The following is a 15,133-nucleotide window of genomic DNA, read 5'->3' on the forward strand; positions in this document are numbered from 1 at the left end:
GAGTATTATTAAATCACTGATGTATTATTATGAAAGGTTAAACTAGCAACAGTACATAAAGTGATTCAAATTAATACATCAATAACTAACATACTGTAATATTTTATATATTATGCAGAATGAGTACTTTTACTTTCATTACTTGAAGTATATTTTGATAATATTTACTGAAGTCAACTTTTGGATGATTTACTTTTACTAACTGTTACTAGTACTTTAACTAACTACTTCCTGTGGTACTAGTACTTTAACTAACCACTTACTGTGGTACTAGTACTTTAACTAACTACTTCCTGTGGTACTAGTACTTTAACCACTTACTGCGGTACTAGTACTTTAACTAACCACTTACTGTGGTACTAGTACTTTAACTTACTGTGGTACTAGTACTTTTACTTCCTGTGGTACTAGTACTTTAACTAACCACTTACTGTGGTACTAGTACTTTTAACTAACTACTTCCTGTGATACTAGTACTTTAACTTACTGTGGTACTAGTACTTTTACATACTGTGGTACTAGTACTTTAACTTACCACTTACTGTGGTACTAGTACTTTTACTTACTGTGGTACTAGTACTTTTACTTACTGTGATACTAGTACTTTTACTTATTGTGGTACTAGTACTTTTACTTACCACTTACTGTGGTACTAGTACTTTAACTTACCACTTACTGTGGTACTAGTACTTTTACTGTGGTACTTAGCCAAAAAGCTAACGTTAAGTCATTCCGTGTAAACTGTTTGAGTTGTTGTCGTTAATAAAGTTTGTTTGAGTTGCTATGATACGGCTAACTGTCTCGTTGCTAGGATACAGCAAACCGCGCCACGGTGCTCCGTGATTTTGAGTCATTTAGTCGGTGTTTTGTCGGTCATTTAGTCCGTTATTTAGTCGGTATTTAGTCCGTTATTTAGTCGGTAGTTTGTCCGTTATTTTTTGTCCGGTATTTAGTCGGTAGTTTGTCCGGTATTTAGTCGGTGTTCATGGAGATCGTCCATGTGTACACGAAGCTCCGCAGTAAGTTCGGCCGTCAGAGTCTCTTCTCTGACCGGCCTGCCGAGCTGCTGGTGGACGTTCATACGGACCAGAGTCTGGTTCACCAGTTCATCCAGAAAACCCAACGAGACCAGGACCTGCAGGCCTGTCGGGACATGTCGGAGCACCAGGTGAGATCCAATGGGTTCTGAACCTGGTCTGATCCACATCAACAGGTTCTGATTCATATCAACAGGTTCTGAACCTAGTCTGATCCATATCAACAGGTTCTGATCCACATCAACAGGTTCTGAACCTGGTCTGATCACATCAACAGGTTCTGACCCTGTTCTGATCAAGGCCTCCTATATATGAGGATGTGGACTCAGGTGTTTCCGTGTCTCCATGTGGACTCGGGTGTTTCATTGTCTCCATGTGGACTCGGGTGTTTCTGTGTCTCCATGTAGACTCGGGTGTTTCTGTGTCTCCATGTGGACTCGGGTGTTTCTGTTTCTCCATGTGGACTCGGGTGTTTCTGTGTCTCCATGTGGACTCAGGTGTTTCCTTGTCTCCATGTGGACTCGGGTGTTTCCTTGTCTCCATGTGGACTCGGGTGTTTCATTGTCTCCATGTGGACTCGGGTGTTTCCGTGTCTCCATGTGGACTCGGGTGTTTCTGTGTCTCCATGTGGACTCGGGTGTTTCCTTGTCTCCATGTGGACTCGGGTGTTTCTGTGTCTCCATGTGGACTCCGCTGTTTCCTTGTCTCCATGTGGACTTAGGTGTTTCCTTGTCTCCATGTGGATTCAACTGTTTCCTTGTCTCCATGTGGACTCAGCTGTTTCCTTGTGTCCATGTGGACTCGGGTGTTTCTGTGTCTCCATGTGGACTCGGGTGTTTCCGTGTCATCATGTGGACTCGGGTGTTTCCTTGTCTCCCTGTGGACTCGGGTGTTTCTGTGTCTCCATGTGGACTCGGGTGTTTCCTTGTCTCCATGTGGACTCGGGTGTTTCTGTGTCTCCATGTGGACTCGGGTGTTTCTGTGTCTCCATGTGGACTCAGGTGTTTCTGTGTCTCCATGTGGACTTAGGTGTTTATGTGTCTGCAGGTGAACACAAAGCGGTTTGAGTCCAACAGCTGTGGACTAAACCATGAGGAGGGGGGGTGGCCCAAAGACGTGAACCCTCAGGAGATGGAGCAGACCATCCGGTTCAGAAAGAAGGTGGAGAAAGACGAGAACTACATCAATAGCATCCTGCAGCTGGGCAGCGTAAGACCACATCGATCCACATCGACCCACATCGGTCCACTTTACCTGTACTCAGTCCACATTGATCCACTTCACCTAAACTCAGTCTACATCGACCCACTTTACCTGAACTCAGTCCACATCGACCCACTTCACCTAAACTCAGTCCACATCGACCCACTTTACCTGAATTCAGTCCACATCGATCCACTTCACCTAAACTCAGTCCACATCGACCCACTTTACCTAAACTCAGTCCACATCGACCCACTTTACCTGAACCCAGTCCACATCGATCCACTTCACCTAAACTCAGTCCACATCGACCCACTTTACCTGAATTCAGTCCACATCGATCCACTTTACCTGAACTCAATCCACATCGATCCACTTTACCTGAACTCAATCCACATCGATCCACTTCACCTAGACTCGGTCCACATCGACCCACTTTACCTGAACTCAGTCCACATCGATCCACTTTACCTGAACTCAATCCACATCGATCCACTTTACCTGAACTCAATCCACATCGACCCACTTCACCTAGACTCGGTCCACATCGACCCACTTTACCTGAACTCAGTCCACATCGATCCACTTTACCTGAACTCAATCCACATCGATCCACTTTACCTGAACTCAATCCACATCGATCCACTTTACCTGAACTCACTCCACATCGACCCACTTCACCTAGACTCGGTCCACATGTGTGTGGTGTCATCATGTGTGTGGTCCAGGTCATGGATCACTGCATCAGACAGAACAATGCTGTGGACATCTACCCAGACTACTGTGAGGACCAGGACCAGGAGGAGGACCATCAGGAGCCGCCATCTGCAAAGACCATCAATGTGTTCAGGTACAGCTGATGACTAAATATTAGCCTTTAACTTCGTTAGTGGTTATTTACATAAAAACACAATTTAAAGGATTTGGAAGGAGCCCTGAATGTGTTCGTTTCTCTGGATGTCAGTTGATCTTTAATGTGTTTGTTTCTCTGGATGTCAGTTGATCTTTAATGTGTTCGTTCCTCTGGATGTCAGTTGATCTTTAATGTGTTTGTTCCTCTGGATGTCAGTTGATCTTTAATGTGTTCGTTCCTCTGGATGTCAGTTGATCTTTAATGTGTCCTCAGAGATCCTAACGAGCTGAAGCGGACCGTCACCGGTCTGTCGTGGCATCCTGACGGCGGCAGGAAGCTGGCGGCCGCCTACTCTTGCCTTGAGTTCCAGAAAACCTCCAGAGACATGAGCCCGGACTCCTACATCTGGGACATCGGTGTGTAAGACAGAAGCACAGACAGCAGCTGGATTCACAGAGTCCAAAATTCACAGATGGGTTCATGTTTTGTTTCAGAGAACCCAAACAGACCGGAGATGACTCTGAAGCCGGCGTCTCCACTCGTCTGTCTGGAGTACAACCCTAAAGACTGCCACACTCTGGTGGGAGGCTGCTACAACGGACAGATCGGTGGGTTCAGGTCAAGACTGACGGTTTTATCTGTCAGTGAGGAGTCCATGAACCTGTCGCTGTGTTCGGGGGTGACCGTGGCTAAGTGAAGAGCAGGGCCGCCTTTCAATCAGAGGGTCGGCGGTTCGATCCTCCTGCTCCGCTAGTCTCATGTCAATGTGTCCTTGAGCAAGACACTTAACCCCAAAATGTCTCCCGTAGCTGCGTCTACGGTGTGTAGATAGATACTGAACTGTAAGTTGCTTTGGATAAAAGTGTCTGCTAAATGACTGTAATGTAATGTAATGTTTGTTTTAGCATACTGGGACACTCGGAGAGGCAGCCAGCCGGTGGAGGTTTCCTCTGTGGAGCACAGTCACAGAGACCCGGTCTACAAGATCATCTGGCTGCAGTCCAAGACTGGGACAGACGCTTTCTCTGCATCTACTGATGGACAGGTAGACTGACCACGGACAGACAAGCAGACTGACGACAGACGGGTAGACTGACGATGGACAGGTAGACTGACGATGGACGGGTAGACTGACGATGGACAGGTAGACTGACGATGGACGGGTAGCCGTAGTATAAAGAACGTGGGTCGAACGTGGTCCACACATGGGTCAAACAAACAGGACTAGGAGCACTGACCAGAGGGACTGTTATAATGACAGACAGCTCAAAGTCTCTCCTCTCTCCGTCAGGTTCTGTGGTGGGACGTCCGCCGATTGAGCGAGCCCACAGAGCGTCTGGCTCTGGACCCGAGCAGGGAGGGAAACCTGGACCGAGCTTTAGGAGCCATCTCTCTGGACTTTGAGTCTACCATGGTGAGGTTTATCTGTTGCTGTGTTTACAGCAGGACTCCCATTTTAATACCCTTGTACACTGTGATCCTGGTCCGTCCTAGACTAAAGTGGACCCTTGTGGGTCGTATGTGGTGAAATCTCTGGTCTTCAGTCCAAACGATGATCCTAGACCCCAGTGAAACACGAGTGGGTGGTGCTGAAGGTTGTAGACGGGGGCCGGCTGTGGAGATGAGGCTTGTCTTGACCCGGTATCTGCTACCACCGTTAGCTAAAAGCTATGAACCGGTTGTACGAGTCTCGGCAGGCTGACCATATGGATCAGAACCACCAGGATCTAATAGTGCAGCGTAAGATTGTGTGTCCGTTCACATGAACGTGCATCTCTTCAGAACAGACGTAGTGAAGTGAGGCTTTGATTGGTTGGTGCAACCAACATAGATTCCGTTCAGAAGACTGGTCTTAACAAAGACTGGCTTAGAAATTAGGACCCAGCTTAGTGAAGACGAAAGTTCTGTACTATATCTAGACTGTATCACTCCAGAGAGACGATGCTCCGTGTCCTTGCAACAGCCTGGATTCAGCACACCAAGGCTGTCTCTATCAGGGCTCTAGGTGGGATCCTGGTCTGAGGTTCCTTAAACCCCAAAACTCATTGAGTCAGCCTTAATCTTAGTCCCCCTGTCTCAAAGTGTTGTCTCCCCTGTCTCAAAGTGTTGTCTCCCCTTTCTCAAAGTGTCTCCCTGTCCTCCCTGTCTCAAAGTGTCTCCCTGTCACCCCTGTCTAAAAGTGTCCCCCCTGTCTCACAGTATCTCCCTGTATCAAAGTGTCTGTCTGTCCCCCCTGTCTCCACAGCCTACTAAGTTCATGGTGGGGACAGAACAGGGTCTGGTTGTGTCGTGTAACAGGAAGGCAAAGACTCCTTCAGAGAAGATCGTCTGTATGTATGATGGACATCAAGGACCCGTCTACGCTCTGCAGAGGAACCCTTTCTTCCCCAAAAACTTCCTCACTGTGGGGGACTGGACGGCCCGCATCTGGTCCGAGGACATCAAGGAGTCCTCCATCATGTGGACCAAGTAGGACCCACTTTTAAAGCTTTCTTTATAATCCGGTTCCCTCTGTTGTCTCCTGTCTTCATCTTGTCCTGGTTCGTATTATCTCACCTGATTCTGTCCAGTCTTGTCCCTTCTGTTATCCATGTGGAAATCCTGTTACTCAAACCAGACTTTACCTCCTGACAGATATCAGATGTCGTATCTGACGGACGCCTGCTGGAGTCCCGTCCGTCCCTCTGTCTTCTTCACTGTGAAGATGGACGGCATGTTGGACGTCTGGGACATCTTGTTGAAACAGAACGACCCCACACTGAGTCTCAAGGTGAGTCCAGCTCACTGATCCACTATAAAGAACTAAGTCTGCTTCTAGTGGACCAGCAGGACCCTGGTCTACCAAGAGAGTTCAACGGTCCTACTGGTTATCTGGTCTAATTAACACTAACAACCAGGTCCTACTGGTGATCTGATTTAACTAACCCCAACTGGTTCTACTAGTTACCTGGTCTAACTAACTCTAATGAACCCTAACAACCAGATTATACTGGTAATCTGGTTTAACTAACCATAACAACCAGATTATACTGGTGATCTGGTTTAACTAACCCCAACTGGTTCTACTAGTTACCTGGTCTAACTAACCCTAACAACCAGATTATACTGGTAATCTGGTTTAACTAACCCTAACAACCAGATTCTACAAGTTATCTGGTTTAACTAACCCCAACTGGTCCTACTGGTTACCTGGTCTAACTAACCCCAACAACCAGATTCTACTGGTCATCTGGTTTAACTAACCCTAACAACCAGGTCCTACTGGTTACCTGGTTTAACTAACCCTAACTGGTCCTACTAGTTGAGGAAATGGATACACAGACTGAAAACGATAGAACCTTACGGTCTAAATGAAAAGTATTAACTGTGTGTCCATTTTTTTAACCTCTTTTAATAAACAAACCACTTCCTGATCTCCATGGTCCGCCCCCCCCCCCCAGGTCTTTTTATCGGTGACCCTGTCTGCAGTGCGATCACCCTTCTTCTCCTTTCTTATATATATATATATATATATATATATATATATATATATATATATATATATATATATATATGCCCCTCTACTGTGTAGTCATATGAAATGTTTAATATTTAAATTATTTATTTTTAATTATTTATTAAATTATTTTTTTATTTATTTTTAACCTAAGCTGGTCCTACTGGTTACCTGGTCTAACTAACCCTAACTGGTCCTACTGGTTACCTGGTCTAACTAACCCTAACTGGTCCTACTGGGTACCTGGTCTAACTAACCCTAACCAGGTTCTACTGGTTACCTGGTCTAACTAACCCTAACCAGGTCCTACTGGTTACCTGGTCTAACTAACCCTAACTGGTCTTACTGGTTACCTGGTCTAACTAACCCTAACCAGGTCCTACTGGTTACCTTGTCTAACTAAGCTAACTGGTCCTCAGGTGTGTGATGAGGCCCTGTACAGCCTCCGTCTACATGAAACCGGGCGGTTGGTGGCATGCGGCTCTCAGAGGGGCGGAGCTACGCTGCTTGAGATCAACTCTGGACTGTCAACGCTTCAGAAGAACGAGAAGAGTCTTCTGGCTGCTGTGAGGACAAATATGTTATAAATACATATATATATATATATATATATATATATATACATATATATATATATATATATATATATACACAGTATTTCAACAGTTATTATATATTAAACAGATGTTTGAGCGAGAGACGAAGCGAGAAAAGATCCTGGAGGCCCGGCAGAGAGAGATCCGTCTGAAGGAGAGGAGCCGGTCTGAGCAGAGCCGGGATGAGGACGGGGGACGAGAGGACCAGGACCAGAACCAGAACCAGCTGATGGTCAGAGCTGAGGACCACTTCTACCTCATCACGGAGACGGAGACTAAGAGACGGAGGGACAACCAGACAACCGGATCAGAGGACCAGGGCCAGAACCAGAACCAGAGTCAGAGTCAGGACCAGAACCAGAACCAGAGTCAGAGCCAGAGTCAGGACCAGAACCAGAGTCAGAACCAGAGTCAGAGTCGAGACCAGGACCCCCAGATGTTGTCTGACCAGAGTATTGATGAGCTCTGAAGTGATCGGTGTGGAACTCTTTAATTAATTAAACTAATTAAACTCAAACAGAATATTTAATTTGATAAAAACTTGTTTTCTTTTTCTTAAATAATAAAATAATTTCACTGTTTATGTTTCAAAAACATGAAAAGAAGAAAGTTCAGAAACATGTCAGTGAATAAAGATTTAATGTTTATTGGAATGTTTTAATAAATTAACTGAGAATCTTCTTTTTGTTCTTTTTGTTTAAAAGTAAACATGAAGACAAGAGGTTAGAGGTTACCACTGACCATGTGAAGCCTCTTAATATAAAAATATTAATATATATATATATGTTTATAAATATATTATATATATAAATATATATTTATATATATTTATAAATATATCCTCCTGAGACCCAGGGGAAAAAAGTGTTTTAATTGTTTATTTATTTTAATAAATTAAGTGTTGGGGTGGTAAAAAACACATTGCAAAGATTATTTTTGAATAAAGCGTAACTTTATTAAAATGTTACAACATGTACACTGTAGTGTACAACAGAACTTCATTAATGAAACATAATTAAAAAAATCTGATTTTGCTCAAGTAGACCAGTGTTCCTCTGAGAACCGTCAAAGTAGACCAGTGTTCCTCTGGGAACCGTCTCAGTACATCAGTGTCCCTCTGGGAACCGTCAAAGTAGACCAGTGTTCCTCTGGGAAGCGTCTCAGTACACCAGTGTTCCTCTGGGAACCGTCAAAGTAGACCAATGTTCCTCTGGGAACAAGACATCACAGCGTGCAGCAAGATGTTGGAGATGTTCTACCAGTCTGTTGTGGTCAGTGCACTGTACTTCTCCCTAGTCTGCTGGGGGAGCAGCATTGGAGCCGGAGACACCAACAGACTCAACAAACTGATTAAGAAGGCCGACTCCAACAACGCTACACTGCTGTTGTTTGCTGTTGGTGATCCTTGCACTACTGTTTAGTTTAGTTTACCTAGTTAGTTAATTAAATACTGCTCTGTTATGTTATTTTATTCTGTATATATTGAGCATCTTTCATAGTTAATATTTTTATGTTTACTCTGTTACTTCGTTTGCTGCTGATAAAAACAAATTTCCCCCTGGGGATGAATAAAGTATCCATCCATCTATCTATCTATCTATCCATCTATCCATTGATGGATGGATGGCTGGATAGATGGGTTTGGGTTGTTTTTAAATCTCCTTTTCTTTTGTCTTATGTTTTGATGCTTTTAATGGTTTAATGTGAAGCACTTTGTCAGGGTTAGCTTGTTGTTGAAATGTGAAGTACAAATAAACTCTTCTGTATGAATTCATGTCCCATTAACGCTCATTACTGACTTCTTCCTTGGAGTCTTTGTGCTTGCTCGCCTCGCAGGTTTCCATGGATCCTGGTTATACCTGGACCCTGGTCTTGTTACCTGGACCCTGGTCTTGCCTCCTGCTGTGGTTCTGTCACATTTAATGTGTTGTAACTCTGTTATGTTGTTCATTGTGTACACATGACATCACACTTCATCGTGATAGAGGATGATGATGATGATGAAGAGGTTTCTTCCTCTTTTCTCAGCGTTAAATGTTTTTTGGGTTATAAAAACAAATTGAGTTTAATCTACCTGAAGTCTTTTATTGTTGTTTATCTGTCTGACTGATGTATATATTTATTATACTCTGCATGTATATATTTAAAGATTTAACTGGTCTAACCCTGAACCTGGTCTAACCCTGAACCTGGTCTAACGGTCATAAAGTCCAGATGCTACACACTCTGTACACTAGGTGGCGGTATAACCCTTAAACGATGGTTTTTAGTCCTCCAATAAACTGGAAGAAGAAGAAGAAGCGGGAGCAGAGCAGCGGGTGCTATCGAGGTGATCTCACGCCATCACACGCTGCTCTGCGCGCTCCACAAACCGCTGATGGAGCTTCCGTCTGCAGGTGAGTCCGAGGTCCCGGTCCAGGTTTACTTGGGACCCTTATAACTCAGACCAGGTCCAGGTGTTACACACGTCCCTAGTTCGGGTCCAGTTGGTTCTGGTTCTGGTCTGACTCAGAGGCTAAAAGTTCTACTTGTTTACAGACGCGTTCACACAGCAGCTGACAAAGAACCAGGAAGTTCCCCCTGAACACCAGGACCAGGAAGGAGAGCAGCTTCTAGACCTGGACGAGGCCGACATCATCTAGTTCACCTTCAGTTCTGGCGGTGCGGCGAGGTTCGATGAGGACCTGAACCTATCAGCTGGTAGGACCGCCCGGGTTAAACCAGGAGCCTGTGGTCCAGATCAGGAGGTCCACTTGGTCTCGTCTGAGACCAAAGACAGCGAGGACTACAATAAAGACTCCACCGACACCAGGTCTGCTCCAGACCAGCAGAAACCAAAGAGTACCCAGAGACCAGCAGGACCCTCCTCTTGCAGGATCTGCAGACGGACCTTCAAGACCCGCCGGTTCCTGATCCACCACCTCAGAGCTCACCTGAAGGACTCAGAGTCCGTCTGTGGTCTTTGTGGTGAACGGTTTGAATCCACACAGAGTCTGAAGATCCACATCCAGACTCACCGGACCCCTCAGAGGAGGACGAGGGAGCTGGAGAACCAGACCAGGACCGGGATCAGGACCGGGACCAGGTCCCAGCAGCCAGAGAGCAGCCAGAAGGACCTCAGTGTGAAGAAGAGTCTGAGGTGTGAGTCTGGTGAGAAGGGACGACGCTCACAGAAGAAGAAGAAGAAGAAGAAGAAGAAGAAGAAGAAGATGTGATGTCACTGAAACGTGATATTGTTTATTGTTTCCATGGTAACGTCTGACGGTTAATTTCTAAATTCTAATAAAAACATTTTATTCAAACAAACAAACAAACTGTCCTGATTATTATTAAAGAATATCATGAATATTAAAGTATATATATAATATATAAATATAATATATATAATATTATATATATATTATATATATATTATATTATATATATATATATAATATATATATATTATATATATAATATATTATATTTATATAATATATATATATATATATTAGATATATATATATAAAGTTCGTTCTGTGACGTTTTCACGTCGAAACGTTAAAAAAAGTCGTGTTGTCTCGCGCAGGTAGCAGCCAGCTGTTGACGAGATGACGTCATAGCCGAACGTAAGGAACGTCTGACGCAAAGACGCTCATCCGGGGGAACCCGGAAGTGTACTCTCGTTGTTTACATGCTCCTCTTTGTTCGGTGGAAGTTCCGCTGAAAATGTCCAAAAAACGGTCAAAGAGCACCGAGAACCGGAGCCTGCGGGACAACCGGAGCCTGCGGGACAACCGGAGCCTGCGGGCTGCGATCCACGAGCACCTGTCTGCGGCCGCGGAGGAGATCTTCTGTCTACTGAAGGAGCGACAGACGGACGTGGAGCTGAAGCAGCGCGTCACGGAGCGGATCACCGCGGCCGTGGAGCTCATCTTCACCGCGTTAGGAGCCTCTAGAGCGGCCGAGAGAGAACCGGAGGAGCCCGCCGACAGAGGTTCGTTTCCCGGATGTATTCGGTTATAATAATATAATATCCTATATACTAATATAATATATATTATAATATATAATATATATTATAATATAGTAATATATTATATAATATAACATATATTATATAATATAACATATATTATATATTATATAATCCATCCATCCATTTTCCTCCACTTCTCCGGGGTCGGGTCGCGGTGGCAGCAGGCCAAGCAGGCTGACCCAGACTTCCCTCTCCCCCGCAACATGTTCCAGCTCATTCTGGGGGATCCTGAGGCGTTCCCAGGCCAGCTGGGAGATGTAATCCCTCCATCTTGTTCTCGGTCTTCCCCGGGGTCTCCTCCCAGTTGGGCGTGCCCAGAAAACCTCCAGTGGGAGGAGCCCGGGAGGCATCCTGATTAGATGCCCGAACCACCTCAGCTGACTCCTTTCGACGGGAAGGAGTAGCGCATCATCTCCAAGTTCCCTCCTGATGTCCAAGCTCCTCACCCTGTCTCTGAGGCTGAGCTCGGCCACCCTACGGAGGAAACTCATTTCGGCCGCTTGTAGCCGCGACCTCGTCCTTTCGGTCACGACCCAGAGTTCGTGACCATAGGTGAGGGTCAGAACGTAGACCGACCGGCTCAGCTCCCTCTTCACCAAGACCGTCCGGTGCAGCGCCTGCTTTACTGCTGCAGCCGCACCGATCCGCCTGTCGATCTCCCGCTCCATCTTACCCTCACTATACCCTCATTATAATATATAATGATAATAATAATAATAATATAATATATACTTATAACTTTATTTATAAAGCACCTTTAAAAACAGAGTTTACAAAGTGCTTTGACAGACAAAGCAGCAAAAACAAGACAATAATAATACAGAAAGATTAGTGTGATGTCGATAAAAAATAATAATATAATAAATATATGTATATATATATATTCATAATATGTATATGTATATACATATATATATTTATAATATTTATATATATATATATTCATAATATTTAAATATATATATATTTTTTTATATTTATATGTATATATAAACCCTGTGGAGTTCCACATGTAAAGACAGAAGAGAAGTGGACCTAAAACCGAACCCTGTGACGGAGAACGTGTGACAGATTGCTGTTGGTTAACATGATGAAGGTTTTTATGAAACATCAAAGTGTCAGAGAAGATTTAAACTGTTTGTGTTTCTTTCTTTCAGAGTTTTGTCTCTCTGCTGGACATCTGAAGCAGGACGACCTAGACCAACTGCAGGACCCTCTGCCCAGCACTTCCTCCAGGCCAGACCGTGTTTCTGAACCAGACCGCCAACCGGACTCTCCGAACGATCTGGTCGGCAAGGAGGAAGAGGACGAGAGCGACGAAGAGGCGCCCCCTCACTGCTGTAGAGTGTGTGGGAAGTCATTCAACAGAAAAGGCTTTTTGATGAAACACGTGGAGAAACACTTAAAGGAGGCGGAGTGTGTTTGCGGTCTGTGTGGCGAGAGTTCGGAGTCCAGCGAGGGTCTGAGGCTGCACCTCCAAACGCACCGCGACAGCAGCCGGACCTGCCACATCTGCAGCAAGAAGTTCCCCTCCATCCGCGCTCAGGAGACACACCTGAGGCTGCACACCGGAGAGAAACCATTTAGCTGCCACATCTGCGGAAAAGGCTTCAACCAGAAGGGTAACATGGTGACACACATGAGGATCCACACGGCGGAGAAGCCGTTCAGGTGCACCGTGTGTCACAAAGAGTTCAGCCACACCGGCTCTCTGGAGCGACACATGAAGGTCCACGACGGACAGACGCCGTTCAGCTGCAAAGTCTGCGGCAAAAGATTCAGCAAGAGCGCTGAGCTGAGGCGACACGTCCGGAGCCACGAGTCCACCGCCGCGCCCGCCACCAGGAGCAGACGCAGGAAACCGAGTCTGACTCCTTCTCACTGCTGCAAGGTCTGCGGAAACGCCTTTCACAATAAAGGTAACTTTGTGCGGCACGCTGAGACTCATGTAAACGATCCCGAATGTCGCTGTGGCGTCTGCGGAGAGCAGTCGGAGTCCTCAGAGAGTCTGCAGATTCACATCCAGAGCCATAGAGAAACCAACAGGATGTGTGACATCTGCGGAATCAGCTTCAGGGACATGGAGATCCACATGAGGACACACACCGGCCAGAAACCCTTCAGCTGCAAAGACTGCGGCAAAGACTTCCCCAGGAAGGGCTCTCTGGAGAGACACATGAAGCTGCACGCCGGCGAGAGGCCGTACATCTGCGAGTTCTGCGGGAAGACTTTCATTGAAAACACCGTCCTGAAGAGACACATCAAGAGCCACACGGGAGGGAAGCCCAGGATTTACTCCTGTGACATCTGCAGCAAAACATTCACCATGAGCCAGCATCTGGACGTGCACAAGAGGATCCACACCGGGGAAAAACCGTACACCTGCAGGGTCTGCGGGAAGAACTTCCGGCAGATCGGCAACCTGGACTCCCACATGAGGATCCACACTGGCGAGAAGCCGTTCATCTGCAGCCTCTGCGGGAAGAGGTTTCGCCAGAAGATTTCTCTGGAGACGCATGAGAGGTTCCACAAGAAGGAGAAACCGTTCAGCTGCCAGCTGTGCAGCAAAGGCTTCGTCCAGAAGATCGACCTGAAGAGACACATGCTGACGCACACGGGTGAGAAACCCTACAGCTGCAGCATCTGTGGGAAGAGCTACCAGGAGAAACGCTCGGTGGACTCTCACATGAAAGTCCACGCCGGAGAACGAGCCGTAAGGGTCTCCGAGGGGATGCCGAACCTGAACCGCCAGGAAGGAGTTCACACCGACTTCATCCAGCTGTGACCTCCGTCCAGCTGTATGTATACACACATACTGTATATGTGTGTGTGTGTGTGTGTGTGTGAGTGTGTGAAAGAGAGAGACAGAAGGCTACTCTATATATCTGAATGGTCTTGGATGCTTTTATTTTGTAGTAAGTCTCTTTACTAACTGACGTTCTTTAGTTTAGTAGATGTTGTTCTAACTAAACGCTGTTCAAAGAGACAAAGATCCTCTGAGAAGAAATCAGACGTCATTGGTTAAAGAAACAGATTGACGATTAAAATATATCTAAGTTTAAACCTCTTCAATCAATATTTACTGTTCAATAATGAAACTAATTCAACATGATGTCATGTGACTCTGAGGAAGTTTGAATCATTGCACATGTAAATAAAACATCTGGGGAAAAGACAATATCAGTATTCAATATGTCAATATACTCAAGATAACAGCTGGTTCATAACGTTTGTTTGGTGGTTCATCAATAGAGTTTTATTCTGCTTTATTCTGAGTCAGGATTTCTTTCAGTGATCCAATATTCAAAGTAAACATTTATTTATTATTAGATTATATGTTATTTATAATGAATTCGTAATAATTAATTAATTATTCAATATAACTATTTGATTTGACAGTCAGTTGTTGACATACAGACGTTAAAGCTTTTGGCTAATTCAATAATTATGGAATTAAATCAGAGCGCAAGTTATTTCTAGAAGCATTATTGTTCTGGACCTTTGATGACCCAAACGACCAAGTCTGAGCTCCACAGATCAGATCTAGAGAATTCTTACTCACTCTATTGTTATAGTTTCTAGACAGACGTGTGGTTCCCATGAATCATCAGTATGAAGCTACAACTTTAGCCTCAGCTGACTGGACCAAAGACCAGAGTCCAGAGACCAGAGACCAAAGACCAGAGACCAAAGACCAGAGACCAAAGACCAGAGACGAGAGACCAAAGACCAGAGACCAGAGACCAGAGACCAAAGACCAGAGACCAGAATCCAGAGACGAGAGACCAAAGACCAGAGTCCAGAGACCAGAGTCCAGAGACCAAAGACCAAAGACCAGAGACCAAAGACCAGAATCAAGTGACCAGAGACCAGAGACAAGACCAGAGTCCAGAGACCAGAGACAAGACCAAAATCCAGAGACCAGAGTCC

The 15,133-nt window shown here is 45.2% G+C and overlaps 2 protein-coding genes across 2 annotated transcripts; both read left to right on the forward strand.

The window, feature by feature from the left end:
• The first annotated feature begins 858 nt into the window (after window positions 1–858).
• On the forward strand, window positions 859–7,752 carry dnai2b (dynein, axonemal, intermediate chain 2b). The gene is made up of 11 exons (XM_068712898.1): window positions 859–1,168; window positions 2,085–2,246; window positions 2,969–3,090; window positions 3,367–3,509; window positions 3,588–3,701; window positions 3,999–4,138; window positions 4,385–4,507; window positions 5,339–5,562; window positions 5,728–5,863; window positions 7,009–7,155; window positions 7,274–7,752. The coding sequence occupies exons 1-11, from the start codon at window positions 986–988 to the stop codon at window positions 7,652–7,654; spliced, it is 1,875 nt and encodes a 624-aa protein (XP_068568999.1). The 5' UTR covers window positions 859–985; the 3' UTR covers window positions 7,655–7,752.
• A 3,088-nt stretch (window positions 7,753–10,840) lies between these two features.
• On the forward strand, window positions 10,841–14,365 carry LOC137874267 (zinc finger protein 271-like). Its single transcript, XM_068712897.1, has 2 exons — window positions 10,841–11,161; window positions 12,361–14,365. Exons 1-2 carry the CDS (start codon window positions 10,894–10,896, stop codon window positions 13,986–13,988), a joined length of 1,896 nt encoding a protein of 631 aa, XP_068568998.1. The 5' UTR covers window positions 10,841–10,893; the 3' UTR covers window positions 13,989–14,365.
• Window positions 14,366–15,133: the final 768 nt, after the last annotated feature.

The sequence above is a fragment of the Cebidichthys violaceus genome, unplaced genomic scaffold (genome assembly GCF_023349555.1).
Source record: "Cebidichthys violaceus isolate CVI_PGR_0920_01 unplaced genomic scaffold, fCebVio1.0.p SCAF_180, whole genome shotgun sequence".
NCBI lineage: Eukaryota > Metazoa > Chordata > Actinopteri > Perciformes > Stichaeidae > Cebidichthys > Cebidichthys violaceus.

What these genes read in the sequence shown, in the direction of transcription:
- dnai2b (XM_068712898.1), top strand. Translation starts at nt 986, where the DNA reads ATGGAGATCGTCCATGTGTACACGAAGCTCCGCAGTAAGTTCGGCCGT. An exon ending in CTGCATCTACTGATGGACAG is followed by an intron (nt 4,139 to 4,384) that starts GTAGACTGACCA and finishes TCTCTCCGTCAG; the next exon opens with GTTCTGTGGTGGGACGTCCG. An exon ending in TGGACTTTGAGTCTACCATG is followed by an intron (nt 4,508 to 5,338) that starts GTGAGGTTTATC and finishes CTGTCTCCACAG; the next exon opens with CCTACTAAGTTCATGGTGGG.
- LOC137874267 (XM_068712897.1), top strand. Translation starts at nt 10,894, where the DNA reads ATGTCCAAAAAACGGTCAAAGAGCACCGAGAACCGGAGCCTGCGGGAC. An exon ending in GGAGGAGCCCGCCGACAGAG is followed by an intron (nt 11,162 to 12,360) that starts GTTCGTTTCCCG and finishes TCTTTCTTTCAG; the next exon opens with AGTTTTGTCTCTCTGCTGGA.